The following is a 20442-nucleotide window of genomic DNA, read 5'->3' on the forward strand; positions in this document are numbered from 1 at the left end:
ATGTAAATAATTCAATGTGATTATCTTGTGTGATGACTGTATTATGATGATAGTATATATCTGATAGTATATATCTGTATCATGAATCAATTTAAGTGGACCCCGACTTAAACAAGTTGAAAAACTTATTGGGGTGTTACCATTTAGTGGTCAATTGTACGGAATATGTACTTCACTGTGCAACCTACTAATAAAAGTCTCAATCAATCAAAACACATAGAATCATCATACTGCTGTGATTATATGCATCAAGTGTTCATTCAAGGCTAAGGCAAAATATCGAGATATATATTGTGTATCGCAATATGGCCTTAAAATATCGCAATATTAAAAAAAGGTCATCGCCCAGCCCTAGTTCAATGATGCCATTTCTGTTTGTCATGTATCATTTTGTCTATTTTGTGTTTATCCTTGAATAAACAGGTCAGTTTCTTGTTACCAACCATTGTGTATTATTCAAACTCCCCTAATTCAGCTGGCTAGTTGTTATCAAGAGTACTAAAACCCTTTTCAACATGATTCTGACAACTAAGCAGGCTAAATAACTTTAAACTTTAATACATGCTCGGATAGGCCAGTATCGGTATCGGTCAGTATCGGTATCGGATCGGAAATGCAAAAACAATATCGGTATCGGATCGGAAGTGCAAAAACCTGGATCGGGACATCCCTAGTCAGCACCCTCCATACTGTTTCTGTACAAGTTGTGACATGTGGCGTGTAGGAGACGAGGACATGGCGTGGCAGTGTCTGGGCCTCCTGCAGGAGGGCTTGTCCAACAGTCCCTCCAACGCTCAGTTCAAGCTGCTGCTGCTGCTCCTCTACTGTCGCCTCGGCGCCTTTGAGCCCGTGGTGGACCTCTACGCCAGCCTGGACGCCAAGCACGTGCAGCACGACACCATCGGGTTCCTCCTGACACGTTACGCCGAGTCACTGGGGCAGTTTGCCGCCGCATCCCAAGCCTGCAACTTCTCCCTCAGGTTTTTCCACTCCAACCAGAAAGATGTGAGTCAGCCTCGTCGCTCAGCTGTTTTTCCTCCGACGTCGTCTAATCGTCCGAGTGGTTTCCCCTCCACAGACCTCAGAGTACATCATCCAGGCGTACAAGTACGGAGCCTTTGAGAAGATCCCAGAGTTCATTGCCCTCAGGAACAGGTTGAACCAGTCGCTGCATTTCGCCCAGGTCCGCACCGAGAGGATGCTGCTGGATCTGTTCCTGGAGGCCGACATGTGAGAACACTCTGCACGCATGCACGCGCTCCAACAAACCATGCACCGCACAATTGTGATGTCTTGTTGTAAAATGTTGTTTTCCAGTGTGTTGAGTCTGGAGGAGAGTGTGAAGGCCATGTGTTTGTCTGCAGAGGAGGATGACATTCCCTGGGATAACATGAGGGACAACAGAGACCTCACAGTTTTCACCTGCTGGGACCCCAAAGAGCGGTAAAGCGCGCACACACACGCACATACACACACACACACACACACATACCGTATTTTCCGCACCATAAGGCGCCCTGGGTTATAAGCCGCGCCTTCAATGAACGGCATATTTCAAAACTTTGTCCACCTATAAGCCGCCCCGTGTTGTAAGCCGCATCTAACTGCGCTAAAGGAATGTCAAAAAAACAGTCAGATAGGTCAGTCAAACTTTAATAATATATTAAAAACCAGCGTTCTAACAACTCTGTTCACTCCCAAAATGTACGCAAATGTGCAATCACAAACATACGTATATCAACATGGACAGAGCTGCGTGAAAAAAGCCACCCGGCCTCTTCGCGTAAACTTAAACTTACCTTAACCACTCGCTCATCTTTTCTTCATCCATCCCTTCGAGTTAGCTTTTTATGATGATGCCGGCTGGAAAGGTCTCTTTTGGCAAGGTCTTCCTTTTGAATATCACCATGGGTGGAAGTTTCTGGCCATTAGCATGGCAAGCTAGAACCACAGTGAAGGATGACTTCTCATTCCCTGTGGTGCGAATATTCACCGTACGTGCTCCCGTTGTATCCACAGTGCGTTTCACAGGAATATCAGTTGCTGTGAAATAGTAGTCCGTGTGCGGATGGAGAGATTGCGTCTTTTCATGAACCGGATCCCTGACGCTTAGTAGGAGCCATTTTGTGGTCTTTACAGATGTAAACACACAAAGGAAATGAAACGTACGGTGATATCCGCGCGCTTTTTCTTCTTCTACGCGGGCGGGTGGTTGCTTACAGTAGAAGAAGAAGCGCTTCCTGTTCTATGGGGGCGGGTGCTTACCTTGGCGGTTGCTTGCGTAGAAGAAGAAGCGCTTCCTGTTCTACCGGGAAAAAAGATGGCGGCTGTTTACCGAAGTTGCGAGATCGAAACTTTATGAAAATGAATCTTAATATTAATCCATATATAAAGCGCACCGGGTTAAAAGCCGCACTGTCAGCTTTTGAGTAAATTTGTGGTTTTTAGGTGCGGCTAATAGTGCGGAAAATACGGTACACACAGTTGATTCTGAAGTGCTTGTTCCTCTCATGGCCTTTGCTGACTGCTGGTGTTAATAAAAGTTTCTTTGATGGAACCACTGCTACACAGACCGGCAATCAATTTGTGAGGCTGTCAAAATGATGTCATGGCAAACTGCCATCTTTGGCTTTGACACGCTGACTTTTTTTTTTTTTAAGACTAAAAAAGTTTTTAACATATTTAAAGACATATTTCTGTAATTAGTAAGGGCGCTCAAAAAAATCGATTCACATCCAATTGCCGGTTTTCATTTATTCCAATTCTAAATCGATACCTAATTTTCGAGAATCGATAAGTATTTTTTTTAAATAAATGTTTTAAATTAAAATATTAATTGTATTGTTATTTCTTTCTTGGGGGGGTACTTTTTTTTAGTATGTGTTAGGGATGTCCCGATCCAGGTTTTTGCACTTCCGATCCGATATTGTTTTTGCATTTCCGATCCGATACCGATACTGACCGATACCGATACTGACCGATACTGGCCTATCCGAGCATGTATTAAAGTTTAAAGTTATTTAGCCTACTTAGTTGTCAGAATCATGTTGAAAGGGGTTTTAGTACTCTTGATAACAACTAGCCAGCTGAATTAGGGGAGTTTGAATAATACACAATGGTTGGTAACAAGAAACTGACCTGTTTATTCAAGGATAAACACAAAATAGACAAAATTATACATGACAAACAGAAATGGCATCATTGAACTAGGGCTGGGCGATATGGCCTTTTTTTAATATTGCGATATTTTAAGGCCATATTGCGATACACAATATATATCTCGATATTTTGCCTTAGCCTTGAATGAACACTTGATGCATATAATCACAGCAGTATGATGATTCTATGTGTTTTGATTGATTGATTGAGACTTTTATTAGTAGGTTGCACAGTGAAGTACATATTCCGTACAATTGACCACTAAATGGTAACACCCCAATAAGTTTTTCAACTTGTTTAAGACGGGGTCCACTTAAATTGATTCATGATACAGATATATACTATCAGATATATACTATCATCATAATACAGTCATCACACAAGATAATCACATTGAATTATTTACATTGTTTATAATCCAGGGTGTGGAGGGGGGCGCTTGATGTAAGTGTCAAAAAGACAGCCAAAAGGGTTTGATATGAGAATAAAACTAAAGTTAAAATATAGGGTAGAAATGCATCCATTTGCAGGAAATGTAGTCTTGATTTTCAAAATGTTCTTTCAAGGCTTGCATGTCTACATTAAAACATTCTTCTTCATACTGCATTAATACATGCTACTTTTAAACTTTCATGCAGAGAATGAAATCACAACTAAAAAATCACTAATTTTTTCATACGGTGTTGATGTGGAAGTTTTTGCCATTTTGATGGTGTGGACGTGTGGCACCGAATGGAGATAAGCGTCTCGACAGACGTCACAATATTTGAACAATGATGACAAAAACTGTTGTCTCTGTCTTGTCCGTGTGTCGAAAATTGTTATACGCTTATTTTTTTATTTGATTTTGTGCGTGGCATAGATTTGCCGTGCGCAGAGGACGCTTGAGCAGGCGCGCACCTTAGCGGCTGCGCTAGCATCACAGCTAACGTTAGCCATGCCGCTACCTCGCTCTCTGCTGGGAGAGGACGTATACGTATGTGACGTATGACGTGACGTGTGTAAGAAGGTGCGCTCGCTGTCTGTGAGAGGGAGACACAGGAAAGAGTGAGAAGAGCCTGTCGTGTAATGCAAGCAGCTAAATGCAACTGCGTGAGAATTGTGGATGTGTTGAAGGTGTGCTGGAAAATGCGGAACGGAAATTACGTAGCAGCAGAAAAGTGGAATGTATTATTTAAATAGGTGCGTTGGAAAACACAGACCGGAGTTTTTTTTTTAAACTGGATCTGGATCGGCATTTTCCCATGCCTTGCCGATATGCAATTTTTGGCAAATATCGGCAGCCGATCCGATCCAAATATCGGATCGGGACATCCCTAGTATGTGTGTCATCTCAATTGCTTTGTTAATTTCTAGTATTGTAAAGCTGGCATTGTGTTGGAGTTGCACTATTGTCTCTTACTAGATTGATGAACATTTTGTGTTTTTTGTAAATAATCATCCATCTTCTTTTGCTTATCTGAAGTCGGGTCGCGGGGACAGCAGCCTAAGCAGAGAAGCCCAGACTTCCCTCTCCCCAGACACTTGGTCTAGCTCTTCCCGGGGGATCCCGAGGCTTTGTAAATAAAATTAAAAAAATTCCAGCCACCCAGAGAGGGACAAGCCAACACTGCGCATATAAGTCGTACGTCAGCAGCTTTTTGTAACTCGTTTTGAAAAGGTTTTGTTATAATTTACTGTATATATGAAATAGTAGATTACAAGAATCCTCTTGAATTGATTCTGAATCGAATCGTGAGGTGCCAACATATCTTTTTGTTGTCATTACATTAAATTAGTTTGCTGTATTTTTCGATTGTTGCTGCTCATTTTGTTAGTACAACATGACACGCGTCGCACTTTATAAAGCCCTGCTTTATTTACATATATTATTTTTGGCCTCCCACCCGAGTGCAGCTGGTATAGGCTCCAGCACCCCCCGCCACCCCGGGAGGGACAAGCGGTAGAAAATGGATGGGTGGGTGGATTTTGGCCTCCCTAAATGTTGGAATTTGGATTAACATACTATCCTTCAAATGAGTATGTTCACAATAAAGTTCCAGTGAAACTAAGCACACAAAGGAATGTGCATTAACATACATTCTTTTTATTTTTTTATTTATTCATTTATTTCAGGAAATGACACAAAAAAGTACAGGGTAGACAACACATAATATTAATACTAATATAATTATAAAAAATATTTTTTTAAATTATATTATTATTATATTATATTAATATTAGGGATGTTCCGATCCGATATTTGGATCGGATCGGCCGCCGATATTTGCAAAAAAATGCGTATCGGCAAGGCCGATCTAGATCCAGTTTAAAAAAAAAAAAAAACTCCGCTCCGTGTTTTCCAACGCACCTATTTAAATAGTACATTCCACTTTTCTGCTGCTCCCTAACTTCCGTTCCGCATTTTCCAGCACACCTTCAACACATCCACAGGTCTGTGGATTCTCACGCAGTTGCTTTTAGCTGCTGGCATTACATGACAGGCTCTTCTCACACTTTCCTGTGTCTCCCTCTCACAGACAGCAAGCGCACCTTCTTACACACGTCACATACTGTCACGGCATACGTCACATACGTATACGTCCTCCCCGAGCAGAGAGGTAGCAGCATGGCTAACGTTAGCTGTGATGCTAACGCAGCCGTGTGACCAACGTTCTCTCTAAGGTGCGCGCTTGTGCAATTGCGCACTGTTTAAGCGTCCTCTGCGCATAGCAATTATATGCCACGCACAAAATCAAATAAAAAAATGAGCGCATAACAATTTTTGACACACTGACACGACAGAGAAAACAGTTTTCGTCAACATTGTTCAAATATTATAACGTCTGTCGAGACGCTTATCTCCGTTCGGTGCCACACGCCCACACCATCAAAATGCCGAGGAAAAAATTTCCACATCAACACCGTATGAAAAAATTAGTGATTTTTTTAGTTGTGATTTCCTTCTCTGCATGAAAGTTTAAAAGTAGCATATATTAATGCAGTATGAAGAAGAATGTTTTAATGTAGACATGCAAGCCTTGAAAGAAAATGTTGAAAATCAAAACTACATTTCCTGCAAATGGATGCATTTCTACCCTATATTTTAACTTTAGATTTATTCTCATATCAAACTCTTTTGGCTGTCTTTTTGACACTTACATCCGGCGCCCCCCTCCACACCCTGGATTATAAATAATGTAAATAATTCAATGTGATTATCTTGTGTGATGACTGTATTATGATGATAGTATATATCTGATAGTATATATCTGTATCATGAATCAATTTAAGTGGACCCCGACTTAAACAAGTTAAAAAACTTATTCGGGTGTTACTATTTAGTGGTCAAATGTACGGAATATGTACTTCACTGTGCAACCTACTAATAAAAGTCTCAATCAATCAATCAAAACACATAGAATCATCATACTGCTGTGATTATATGCATCAAGTGTTCATTCAAGGCTAAGGCAAAATATCGAGATATATATCGTGTATCGCAATATGGCCTTAAAATATCGCAATATTACAAAAAGGCCATATCGCCCAGCCCTTGTTTCAATGATGCCATTTCTGTTTGTCATGTATAATTTTGTCTATTTTGTGTTTATCCTTGAATAAACAGGTCAGTTTCTTGTTACCAGACATTGTGTATTATTCAAACTCCCCTAATTCAGCTGGCTAGTTGTTATCAAGAGTACTAAAACCCTTTTCAACATGATTCTGACAACAAAGTAGGCTAAATAACTTTAAACTTTAATACATGCTCGGATAGGCCATTATCGGTCAGTATCGGTATCGGTCAGTATCGGTATCGGATCGGAAGTGCAAAAACAATATCGGTATCGGATCGTAAGTGCAAAAACCTGGATCGGGACATCCCTAATTAATATACTTACAGTATGAAGACATGTAGGAATCATCTTATATCAACAGTACAGTTTGGTATAAACTGGAAAAAGTTTGCAGGATAAAGTTTGGTTCCTATGCTGCTGGCATATTGACAGGCTAACAAAAATGATTGTTTAAACTTGTAGTAAAAGGTATATGACCGTATGGGAAACCCTGGGAACTTAAGGTGGTGTCTTGCTGTCACAGGCGGTTAACTGACGAGCACCGGCAGCACTCCCTGGAGGACGAGTGCATCTGGCTGCGGATACGTTCTCTCACGCTCCGCCTCCTCACCTCGCTGGCTACGCTGGGACATAAACCCTCGCTGCTAAACTCTGAGCTGGCCACCGAGAACGGCGTGGGGGACAAGGCGTCTGGCCTGCACGGCCTCCTGGCGCAGCTCCACCAGACTCTGCAGACGGCCGCTCAGCTGGCTGAGAAACGCAAGCAGGTGCGTAAGAGAGACCATGTGATCACCTGATGATGACATACCTGCCAACTAGGGCTGCAGCTAACGATTATTTTTCTATCGATTAATCTATAGATTATTTTTTCGATTAATCGGTTAATCTATAGATTATTTTTTAGATTAATCTATAGATTATTTTTCCTTTTACCGATTTTTTTTTTTTATTTAAAATGAAGAGGAAAAAATAAATGTAGGCCAGTTTTTTCAAAAGGCATGGCTTTTATTTACAAAAAAAAAAGTATGGCCACTCAGTCAACATTGACAACAACATGACAAAATATTCTGTAACAATGTAAACATTTAAAACTTTTAACATTTAACAAAATTAAAAGTAGCTTATTTGCTTTTTAATGTGCAAATATAAAAGTAAACATCCAGTGCAAATCTTAATATTCTGGAATAGTATAAGCATTTCAAAAGTAAAAGTATTGCTTATTTTGCTTTAAAATGTGCAAAAATAAAGATAAACATCCAATACAAAAAAGTGCAAAACGGAAATATTCTGTAACAAGTGTAAACATTTCAACAAAAGTAAAAGTATTGCTTATTTGCTAAAATGTGCAAAAATAAAGCTAAACATCCAATACAAAAAAGTGTACAGTGTAAACATTTCAACAAAAGTAAAAGTATTGCTTATTTTGCTCAATAACACAACAATGATAGTATGATTAAAGTGAAAGTTAATTGTTGGTTTGTACATAGTATATGTAACTGTTAATGTTGTAAAAGGTATTTGCACAACTAATTAACGTTAGCGTTTGTGACACGTCTTGTGCCGTGGGGTTCTTTCAGGACCGACAGACTGAACGCCAGACGGCTTTGCCAGGTTTACAATCTTTTAATTTTACACAGTCTTTTCTCTTCCAACTGCGCGGATCGCGCACCTGGGCACGATTGCGGCGTCGCTCCCGGCGCGCCCCGCCTCGCCGCTCGCTCGCCGCCGCCGCCGCCTCTCCACAGCGTTAAAGAGGAGCGCGTCTTTGTAAACACTGAACAGGCACGCCAAACGCGCCTCTCAGAGCGAAACGGTTCTTTAGTTTATGAATTTACAACGCAGATACAAATGACACATTCATGTTTTTGTGTAATAATGACAACGTATACGCACGCGGACGATTGACTTGTTGATGGTGATGGCAAGAACGCTGTCGGGGGTTTTCTTTTCAAATGTTCGTTCATAGCCGTTGTGCTGCTATGATAGGCCATTTCCGCTCGACACAGTGTGCATACAACAACATTATTAGGCCGTTTATTGAAATACTCCCACACTTTTGACGACTTTTGGCGTGCTTTTTTCCCCTCGCTCGCATCGTCTGCTTTGCGCTCCGCCATGACAGTAAAGTAGAGTGACGTAAATATGGGACGCGCCGACGCACAAAAACGGCGTCGACGTATTTACGTAACCGATGACGACTACGTCGACGCGTCGTTTCAGCCTTACTGCCAACTACTCCGGTTTTCCCGTAATTAGTACGGTTTTCATCAACCTATTCCGGGTTACGGTTGCAGTGATAAAAAAATACGGTTTTTCATTAATTAAAAAAAAATTTTTTTTTAAGTTTTATTCACGAAATCGCGTAACAACAATGACAATCGACACTGCTTCCCGTAACTTCCTATCGAGCCATTCCGAATGCCATGCGCGAGGCTATTTATAGCACCGCTGCCAAGCACGAGGCCATTGTTTCCAAACGAGCGAACGATCATGGAATCAGCCGGAGAAAAATCGCATACGAGTCTTAAACCGAAAAGAAAACCGCAGTCATTCCGTGAAGAATATTCAAAAGCCTATCCGGGAATAATTATCCGTTCCAAAAAGGGTGAAAACTACGCGAATTGCACCTTGTGCAGACAAGATTTTTCGATCGGACACGGAGGAATTAGCGATGTAAAAGACCACGTTGGGACAAAAAAACACAAGTCTAATGCCGTTGTTGTACCGAAATCTGTTACCCATCGGAATTTGTAACTCCAGGGGGCGATGTTCCCATGACGTTTGTTTGATGGTTAAATGGCAAGCCCAAAGAGGAGAAGAAGAACGCTTGCGTAAATGGCGTAAACTATCCTTAATGCTGAAACGTCAGTTGTCAGAATTTCAGCATTAATACCGTATTTTCCGCACCATAAGCCGCCTTGGGTTAAAAGCCGCGCCTTCAATGAACGGCATATTTCAAAACTTTGTCCACCTATAAGCCGCCCCGTGTTATAAGCCGCATCTAACTGCGCTAAAGGAATGTCAAAAAAACAGTCGGATAGGTCAGTCAAACTTTAATAATATATTAAAAACCAGCGTGATGTGGGCGCGCATGGAGTCGTATATCAACATGGACGGAGCTGCATGAAAAAAGCCACCCGGCCTTTTCGCGTAAAATTCCCTTAACCACTCGCTCATCTTTTCTTCATCCATCCATCCCTTCGAGTTAGCTTTTATGATGACGCCGGCTGGAAAGGTCTCTTTTGGCAAGGTCTTCCTTTTGAATATCACCATGGGTGGAAGTTTCTGGCCATTAGCATGGCAAGCTAGAACCACAGTGAAGGATGACTTCTCATTCCCTGTGGTGCGAATATTCACCGTACGTGCTCCCGTTGTATCCACAGTGCGGTTCACAGGAATATCAAAAGTCAGTGGAACCTCGTCCATGTTGATAATGTTCTCTGGCCGGATCTTTTTTTCAGCTATCTTGTTTTTACAATATGCACGGAAAGTAGCCAGCTTTTCTTGAAAGTCTTTAGGCAGTTGCTGTGAAATAGTAGTCCGTGTGCGGATGGAGAGATTGCGTCTTTTCATGAACCGGAAACCTGTCGCTTAGTAGGAGCCATTTTGTGGTCTTTACAGATGTAAACACACAAAGGAAATGAAACGTAATATCCGCGCGCTTCTTCTTCTTCTACCGGGGCGGGTGGTTGCTTACAGTAGAAGAAGAAGCGCTTCCTGTTCTATGGGGGCGGGTGCTTACCTTGGCGGTTGCTTGCGTAGAAGAAGAAGCACTTCCTCTTCTACGGGGAAAAAAGATGGCGGCTGTTTACCGTAGTTGCGAGACCGAAACTTTATGAAAATGAATCTTAATATTAATCCATATATAAAGCGCACCGGGTTATAAGCCGCACTGTCAGCTTTTGAGTAAATTTGTGGTTTTTAGGTGCGGCTAATAGTGCGGAAAATACGGTAATAACAATGGACTCGTACTATAATGAAAGTAAGTCATTGATTTCCAGAATATGTGTAATTTATTTATGCTGAAATTCTGACAACTGACGTTTCATTCCATGATAGCTTTTAATCCGGAAAATGTATGTGTGTGAGAGAGAATCAACAGCTGATACAATGGACTCATACTATAATGAAAGCAAGTCATTGATTTCCAGAATATGTGTAATTTATTAATGCTGAAATTCTGACAACTGACGTTTCAGCATTAAGGATAGTTTACGCGTTCTTCTTCTCCTCCTCTTTGGGCTTGCCGTTTAACCATCAAACAAACGCCATGGGAACATCGCCCCCTGGAGTTACAAATTCCGATGGGTAACAGATTTCGGTACAAGTGGAAAGCTTTCAACGTTTTTCGTCGCCCAAACAGATTCTTTGGATGTGATAAATGCCGAAGTTTTATTTACGGAGGCAATAATTGAGCAAACAAAAAGGTAATGACACCAATGTTATCTATTGGAATTGTTTAGTACTGTTATACTGTTAAAAGTGTTTATACTATTTATGCTTTCAAGTCCAAGTTGAAGAAATCTTGCTAAATGTTGACAGCATAACTACCAAAATACAGAAGTATGTCCTTAATATTTTTGCAGTGCTATTTCTGTTGAAAAGTTCAAATGATTACATTAGAGATGTGATGTGCCACTTTTCAAGTGTCTGATGGCTTAAATTCATTTTCATAAATTTTTCATATTTTGAATTCTTTTGAAAGGCTTACAAAAAAACTACATTTGAATTGTAATTCCATGCTATTGACAGGACTATTAATTTTAATGAAGTTAGCTTACCATGTTTACAGTATGATAATTGTGATAGAAATGTGAATTTTAGGCACAGAATATTTTTTACAATTGAACAAGGCAGTAGATTATACAAGCTTGACACCAATTTTTTTTTTTATGGAATTGTTTAGTACTGTTTTACCATTTGTTTACTGTAAAAGTTGTTTATACTGTTTATACTTTCAATTAACAAATTGAAGTCTTGTGAAAGGTTGACAGGATAACTGGCATTAACTGTCAAAATAATTTCAAACTATTGAAGTTAGCTTACAGAATAAACATGTCAATCAACCCATATGATTTTTGCTGTAATATTTTTGTTTTGAAAAGTCACTGTGACTGATAGAAAAGTGATGGTTTTAGCAACATTTTAACCTGTCTGAATGCTAATAATCATTTTGCGTCGGGGGGCGCAGGAACCCCCCACCAGGACTTTGTGCGGCCCCTGGACCCTGGCTACTAGGTTTTTCTGATTTCAAAAGTTGGCAGGTATGTGATGATGATGATGATGTGACGCCAACACGTCTTTTCTCACAGTATCCATTCCTGGGACCCCCCTCCACCCGTCTGGCTGCCGCCCTGTCCAGCGGGAGCTGTCAGTGTCAGGCGGCGGCGCTCCAGCTGTCGGCCCACATACACAAACTGGACGGCGTCGGACTCGGTGAGTGCGAGCTCCTCAAACGCCGGGGGCGCCATTTTTGCTGTGTAACTTATCCTGGTCCTCCCAGACGAGTCGTCGGAGCTCCAAACACAGATGTGCAACACCTTCAAGTCGCTCGCTGTTCAACTTCAAGGTGAGACTCCTCCTGAGACCACATGGTCGTCTCTCTGACGTGCACTTCCTGTTTGCAGAAATGCTGACTAAATGCAAAGGAGATTTACAGGAAATGAAAGAAGGCAAATTAAAAACCCGACCATCTTTATTAGAAAACCTCATCTTCTTTGTGGAGGTGAGCAGAAGTTTGCATCTCCTCTTATTGTTGTGGCGCTCCTCCATGTTGACCACGTGGCTGCACGCAGACGGTGTGCGTGGTCTTTTGGGTCGCCAGTTACTCCGCCAAGGTCCTGCGGCCGCTCAAGACCAGCCTACAGAAGAAGAAGAAGAAGAAAAAGGATGCCAGCACAACTCAGGTGACGTCTTGATGCATTCATTGAGGGAAAACAGTGATGGCTGACGCCTCACTTTGCTTTGCAGCCGGCGGTCATGTGTGGCTTCCAGGAGCTGACCGCCAGCTTGCAGGACCTGCTGGCCCAAGCCTTGGAGCACATCCGAGGACAGGAAGTCATCATCACGGCCATTCAACTGTCAACTTTAACCTTGGAAGGATCCACAGAGGTCAGTCAAAGACTTGATGTTGATTCCATCTCATTTTACTGACTGATACTTCAGGAAGAAGTGGCTTTTTCAGTGTTGGCGCTGGTTTGTAAATTATATTTATGAAATATTCAATCATCTCAACTAGGGCTGGGTGATATGGCCTTTTTTTAATATCTGGATATTTTTAGGCCATGTCACGATACACCATATATATCTGGATATTTCATACTTGCCAACCCTCCCGGATTTTCCGGGAGACTCCCGAAATTCAGCGCCTCTCCCGAAAACCTCCCAGGACATATTTTCTCCCGAAATTCAGGCGGAGCTGGAGGCCACGCTCCATCCAGCTCCATGCGGACCTGAGTCCGCTTTCCCACAATATAAAGAACGTCTACAGTAAAGCAGTCCGTCTGCCGTAAACAGCAATGTTGTGACACTCTTAAACAGGACAATACTGCCATCTAGTGCATTTGATGAAAGCACTTTTGTGCGTGCCACACAGCAATGCATCGTCAGAGAGGGTGTTCAGCATGGTTAGAAAGATAGTGACAGAGAATAGAACAAGGATGGACAATTCAACCCTTAACTCAACAATGAGTAGATGAGTGTTATGTGTGTGTATATGTGTAAATAAATGAACACTGAAATTCAAGTATTTATTTTATATATATATATATATATATATATATATATATATATATATATATATATATATATATATATATATTCATTTTCTACCGCTTATTCCCTACGGGGTCACGGGGATATATATATATATATATATATATATATATATTAGAGATGCGCGGTTTGCGGGCACAACCGCGGAGTCCGCGGATCGGGCGGATGAAATTTAAAAAAATTAAATTTTATCCGCGGGTCGGGTCGGGCGGTTGAAAAAAAAAAAAAAAAAGATTTTAAATAGATTCAGGCGGGTGGCAGTTAAACCAATTGGGAAATATATATACATAGTTAAATGTTGTTACCCACATACGAAAAACGAGCAGGCACCTGCAGCATATGCCACAACAGAAGAAGAAAAAAAGAAGAGATGGACACTTTTACGGAGCGGAGAAGGGACGCCTCGCCGGGGTCCGGGACCGAGGCCCCTTCCCCCGAGAGGGCCCCACCGGGAGCCATAGCTGAGGCGATCCGCGAGAAGGGCCCGACGCACGTCCAGGGTCACCACCGCGCCCACCGCACCGACACCCCGCCTCGTCCGCCTTCGCCGCGGCCGGCGTCACGCGCAGCAGGTAAGCAGCTTACCTGCCCGCCACCCCCGTGGCCGGGGGCTCGTAACAGGGGTCACTCCGCGCGCTCCGCCCGCGCAGCTTACCTGCCCGCCACCCCTGTTGCCGGGGGCGCGTAACAGGGGTCACTCCGCGCGCAGTGCGCTCACGAAAGGGGTGGGGCTCACCCTGGTTGATATAGACAGCAGGACGGTGGCCATGGAAGTTGGAACCCGCTAAGGAGTGTGTAACAACCCACCTGCCGAATCAACTAGCCCTGAAAATGGATGGCGCTGGAGCGTCGGGCCCATATACCCGGCCGTCGCCGGCAGCGAGACACGCTTGGAGGTGCGCTCAGCGCGGCTCCCATATGATTGCGCACTGGTGTGCGTCTGGGTCGTGACAGCGTGGCACGCGAATGTCTGTGCTGCATTGGATCAGTCTCCTTTCTTTAACAGGCAAAAGCTTTATAACCTCACTAATGCCTTGCATCGTCTATATTAGATATATAACAACGGGCGGATGGCGGGCGGATGCAGTTCTGATCAAATGTTAGATCGGGTGGATTGCGGATGGTTGACGACTTTCTGATGCGGTTGCGGATGAAATAATTGCCTATCCGCGCATCTCTACTGGCTACTAGGTTTTTCTGATTTCAAAAGTTGGCAGGTATGTCATTTTCTATATCTCACAGAGACAAACCCGCGACATATCCAGTATATTCCATACATCGCCCAGCCCTAATATCAGCATACATAGAAAAAGTATGTCACAGGTGTTATTCTGCACTTCTTCATTTTGTTCACGTAAATGGCACCAATGGAGTGGAATGACCCACAGCGTGAAGGCAAGCACCGACAAGAAGGTGACATCCTGTGACTGACGTGTACTTCCTGTGCGTCCAGGAGGAATGGTCCTTCACCAAGGCTGCTGTGGACAAGCTGCAGAGCAGTCACCTGCACTCGCTACAGGAGGCGGGGGACCTGCTCAAGAAGAGGGCGGAAACGCTAAAGAACCTCAAAATCTAAAAGCCGTCACGTTCACCCCAAGTGGCTTTTTTTTTTTTTTTTTTTTTTTTCTATCACCTGGATTGTGTTTTTGTGTCCAGTCAGCACATTTCTGGAACAGTCTCAACTTCCACGCGCCGCTCACGGATTCATACTGCGAGTGCGTGGTGAGACCTTATTATGCTAAGTAGGCTCTTTTAGACAAACTAGTAAATTATTGTACATAGCGAGCGACTATAAAACACAATAAACCACTATTTTTTTGTTTTGGTCGGTCAGTCACGTTCCCTCACTTTGTGTGCAACAAACCTCATAAGAAGTCTCCATCAAACTGAAGATTTATTTACTTTTTGTCTGGCTGTGAAGGAAGTGAACCGCCTCCGTAGTTGCAGTATTATAAAAGAGTGGATTTTTGTTTTTAGTTGGTTCCTGTCACTTCTTCCCGGTCACACATGACCTCCTCGCCAACCAGCAGATTGTTTTAAATCTGGAAAACAATCCTCAAACCGCTGCGTAGACTTCATGATGACAAGTGCAACCTTTTTTTTTTAACATCAGAACTGATCTGAGTGGGTCCTGTCTTCTGTGAAATTTGGACCTGATTGTAAATAACACGGGAAGTTAAAGTTCGGAGTGTATGTGAGAGAGAGAGAGAGAGAGAATACATGTGTGTGTTAGTGTTCCGTCATTCTATGTCACCTCAGAATCGGTCAACTCAATCTTCTGAGAACATGTTGACCAGCAAGATGGACGTTTTAAACGCTGTTAAAACACTATATTTAACTTAACGCTCCTTCAATATACAACACATTTTAAATGGATGTTATCTGAGCAAAAAAGAAAGAAAGAATCTAAGTTATCTCAATTTCCTTTGGTGAGAAATGAGAAATCTCCCAGTTTCATGATGAAAGAAGTGTTTTTATGAAGAACCTGGCTCACTCTCTCACAATCTCATGTTGTCATCTGAGTGAGTGGAGAATGTTGAGGTCCGAGCGCAATGATTGACAATCTGCAAGTGTCATCTCATTATCCGCCTTTGTTAGAAAATGGAAAAAAAAACAGAAACACTGGAATGTCAAAGCTTTTTTTTTTTTTTAAATAAAATAGTAAATGTGGGACTTGTGTTGGACTGTTTGAATCGTTGCTGTTCAAGACTGTTTAAAGCCGAGGTGTTCAAAATGCAGAAAAATCCATTAAAAAGTGGAATAAAAGCTTATAAAGGTGAAATGTTGACACTAATAAAACAAAGCTGCCATGAAGGCTACTTTTTCTTTAAAACTCTTTACTCAAAAAAAGAATGAATCAAAAGTCATTATGAATTATTGACTGAAGGCTCCAATTACTTCACATCAAATATTCCAGTTTAAAATGTTTTTTGGGGGGAAATATTTTTTGCCTTAAAAACAAGTTTTCTATGACAAAAAAAACCATTTAAAAACTCATGTATAATCAGAAGATAAATCTCTAAATTAACTTAAGATCTAAGCGTTGTAATTGTAAAAAAAAAAAAAAAATGTGTAACTTTTGGCACTTGATGATTGGGGCCCTTTTGGAATTTTTTTGTATTTTTTTTTTTTTTTTTTTTTTTTAAATAAAAATGCATCAAAAGCTCCAATTACTTCACATCAAATATTCCACTTGTAAAAAAATTTTGGGGGGAAATATTGCATATTTTTTGTTTGTCTTAAAAACAAGTTTTCTATGACAAAAAAAACATTTAAAAACTCATGTATAATCAGAAGATAAATCTCTAAATTAACTTAAGATCTAAGCGTTGGAATTGTAAAAAAAAATGTTGTGTGTATCTTTTGGCACTTGATGATTGGGGCCCTTTTGGATTTTTTTTATTTTTATTTTATTTTTTTTAATAAAAATGCATCAAAAGCTCCAATTACTTCACATCAAATATTCCACTTGTAAAAAAATTTTTGGGGGAAATATTGCATATTTTTTGTTTGTCTTAAAAACAAGTTTTCTATGACAAAAAAACATTTAAAAACTCATGTATAATCAGAAGATAAATCTCTAAATTAACTTAAGATCTAAGCGTTGGAATTGTAAAAAAAAATGTTATGTGTAACTTTTGGCACTTGATGATTGGGGACCTTTTGGAATTTTTTAGTTTTTTTTTTTTTTTTTAATAAAAATCAATCAATCAATCAATGTTTATTTATATAGCCCTAAATCACAAGTGTCTCAAAGGGCTGCACAAGCCACAACGACATCCTCGGTACAAAGCCCACATAAGGGCAAGGAAAAACTCACCCCAGTGGGACGTCGATGTGAATGACTATGAGAAACCTTGGAGAGGACCGCATATGTGGGTAACCCCCCCCCCCCTCTAGGGAGACCGAATGCAATGGATGTCGAGTGGGTCTAACATAATATTGTGAGAGTCCAGTCCATAGTGGATCCAGCATAACAGTAAGAGTCCAGTCCATAGTGGGGTCAGCAGGAAACCATCCCGAGCGGAGACGGGTCAGCAGCGCAGAGATGTTCCCAACCGATATACAGGCGAGCGGTCCACCCCGGGTCCCGACCCCGGACAGCCAGCACCCCATCCATGGCCACCGGATCTGTGTGTCTCCCCTTCCACAAGGGATAGGGGGGAGCAGAGGAGAAAAGAAAAGAAACGGCAGATCAACTGGTCTAAAAAAAGGGGGGGCTATTCAAAGGCTAGAGTATACAAATGAGTTTTGAGATGGGACTTAAATGCTTCTACTGAGGTAGCATCTCTAACTGTTACCGGGAGGGCATTCCATAGTACTGGAGCCCGAATAGAAAACGCTCAACAGCCCGCAGACTTTTTTTGGGCTCTGGGAATCACTAATAAGCCGGAGTTCTTCGAACGCAGATTTCTTGCCGGGACATATGGTACAATGCAATCGACAAGATAGGACGGAGCTAGACCGTGTAGTATTTTATACGTAAGTAGTAAAACCTTAAAGTCGCATCTTAAGTGCACAGGAAGCCAGTGCAGGTGAGCCAGTATAGGTATATATATATGTATATATGTATATAAAGGTATATACAGTATAGGCGTAATATGATCAAACTTTCTTGTTCTTGTCAAAAGTCTAGCAGCCGCATTTTGTACCAACTGTAATCTTTTAATGCTAGACATAGGGAGACCCCAAAATAATACGTTACAGTAGTCGAGACAAGACGTAACGAACGCATGAATAATGATCTCAGCGTCGCTAGTGGATAAAATAGAACGAATTTTAGCGATATTACGGAGATGAAAGAAGGCCGTTTTAGTAACACTCTTAATGTGTGACTCAAAGGAGAGAGTTGGGTGGAAGATAATACCCAGTTTCTTTGCCGAGTCGCTTTGTGTAATTGTTTGGTTGTCAAATGTTAAGGTGGTATTATTAAATAAATGTCGGTGTTTAGCAGGACCGATAATCAGCATTTCCGTTTTCTTAGTGTTGAGTTGCAAGAAGTTAGCGGACATCCATTGTTTAATTTCATTAAGACACGCCTCCAGCTGACTACAATCCGGCGTGTTGGTCAGCTTTAGGGGCATGTAGAGTTGGGTGTCATCAGCATAGCAATGAAAGCTAACACCGTATTTGCGTATGATGTCGCCTAGCGGCAGCATGTAAATACTAAAGAGTGCAGGGCCAAGAACCGAACCTTGGGGGACTCCGCACGTTACCTTAACATAGTCTGAGGTCACATTGTTATGGGAGACGCACTGCATCCTGTCAGTAAGATAAGAGTTAAACCACGACAAAGCTAAGTCTGACATACCAATACGTGTTTTGATACGCTCTAATAAAATATTATGATCGACGGTATCGAAAGCAGCGCTAAGATCAAGAAGCAGCAACATAGATGACATCCATCGTTAGCAGTAGATCATTAGTCATTTTTGCGAGGGCTGTCTCCGTAGAGTGATTTGCCCTGAAACCGGATTGAAAAGGTTCACAGAGATTGTTAGACATTAAGTGTTCATTTAGCTGCTGTGCGACAATTTTTTCGAGGATTTTCGAGATAAAGGGAAGGTGGGACACCGGTCAGGATCGAGGTTAGGTCTTTTGAGCAAAGGATGAATAACCGCTTTTTTGAATGCTAGGGGAACAGGGCCAGAGGAAAGTGATAAGTTTATAATATTTAGCACTGATGGACCTAATAGTACAAAAAGCTCCTTAATAAGTTTCCCAAGAAATGGGTCAAGTAAACATGTTTGTTTTGTCCCATTGACACATCTTAACAATTCCTCTAGTGTTATTTCATCAAAGAGAGAGAAACTATTTTGGTAAAGGTGAAATGTTGACACTAATAAAACAAAGCTGCCATGAAGGCTACTTTTTCTTTAAAACTCTTTACTCAAAAAAAGAATGAATCAAAGTCATTATGAATTATTGACTGAAGGCTCCAATTACTTCACATCAAATATTCCAGTTTAAAATGTTTTTTGGGGGAAAATATTTTTTGCCTTTAAAAACAAGTTTTCTATGAAAAAAAAAAAATTTAAAAACTCATGTATAATCAGAAGATAAATCTCTAAATTAACTTAAGATCTAAGCGTTGGAATTGTAAAAAAAAAAATGTTATGTGTAACTTTTGGCACTTGATGATTGGGGCCTTTTTGGAATGTTTTTTTTTTTTTTTTTTTTTTTTTTTTAATTTTTATAAAAATGCATCAAAAGCTCCAATTACTTCACATCAAATATTCCACTTGTAAAAAAAATTGGAGGGGAAATATTGCATATTTTTTGTTTTTGTCTTAAAAACAAGTTTTCTATGACAAAAAAATGTAAAAAAAAAATAATAAAAATAATGTATAATCAGAAGATAAATCTCTAAATCAACTTAAGATCTAATCGTTGGAATTTTTTTTTTGTATTATATTTGTGTCATCTCAATTGCTTTGTTAATTTCTAGTATTGTAAAGCTGGCATTGTGTTGGAGTTGCATTATTGTCTCTTATTAGATTGATAAACATTTTGGGTTTTTCGTAAATAATCATCCATCCATTCATCCCTCTTCTTTTGCTTATCTGAAGTCGGGTTGCGGGGACAGCAGCCTAAGCAGAGAAGCCCAGACTTCCCTCTCCCCAGACTCTTGGTCTAGCTCTTCCATGGAGATCCCGAGGCATTCCAAGGTTTTGTAAATAAAATTTAATAAATAGCGGGATGAGTTTGCGAAGTATAAAAATGAGCTGAAATTTTTGAATTGAAAGAAACTGCTGTTCTAAAAGTGTCCACTGGATGTCACAATAGCAATTCTTCGTATCTTTGTAGAGGATGCTACATATGTAAAAATAAATAAATAAACCACATGATGTTAGTACACCAGTCGAGGAAAATGAGCAAACTACATAAATAACATCCTGTAATTTCCATCCATCCATTTTCTAACGCTTGTTGATTTTTATATTACTTTTTT

General features: G+C 40.9%; 1 protein-coding gene across 1 annotated transcript in view; it reads left to right on the forward strand.

Annotated features, from left to right (window-relative positions):
• naa25 (N-alpha-acetyltransferase 25, NatB auxiliary subunit) overlaps positions 1-16161 on the forward strand; it is a 41988-nt gene extending 25827 nt beyond the window's left edge. Inside the window, exons 14-23 of the mRNA XM_061927496.1 lie at positions 725-1005; positions 1079-1230; positions 1318-1443; positions 7240-7483; positions 12029-12152; positions 12220-12285; positions 12344-12441; positions 12512-12622; positions 12687-12827; positions 14944-16161. Of these exons, the coding sequence (XP_061783480.1) occupies positions 725-1005; positions 1079-1230; positions 1318-1443; positions 7240-7483; positions 12029-12152; positions 12220-12285; positions 12344-12441; positions 12512-12622; positions 12687-12827; positions 14944-15066 (1466 nt within the window). The 3' untranslated portion in view covers positions 15067-16161. The remainder of the gene's footprint in view (positions 1-724; positions 1006-1078; positions 1231-1317; positions 1444-7239; positions 7484-12028; positions 12153-12219; positions 12286-12343; positions 12442-12511; positions 12623-12686; positions 12828-14943) is intronic.
• Positions 16162-20442: the final 4281 nt, after the last annotated feature.

This window comes from Nerophis lumbriciformis, linkage group LG32 (assembly GCF_033978685.3).
Source record: "Nerophis lumbriciformis linkage group LG32, RoL_Nlum_v2.1, whole genome shotgun sequence".
Taxonomy (NCBI): Eukaryota; Metazoa; Chordata; class Actinopteri; order Syngnathiformes; family Syngnathidae; genus Nerophis; species Nerophis lumbriciformis.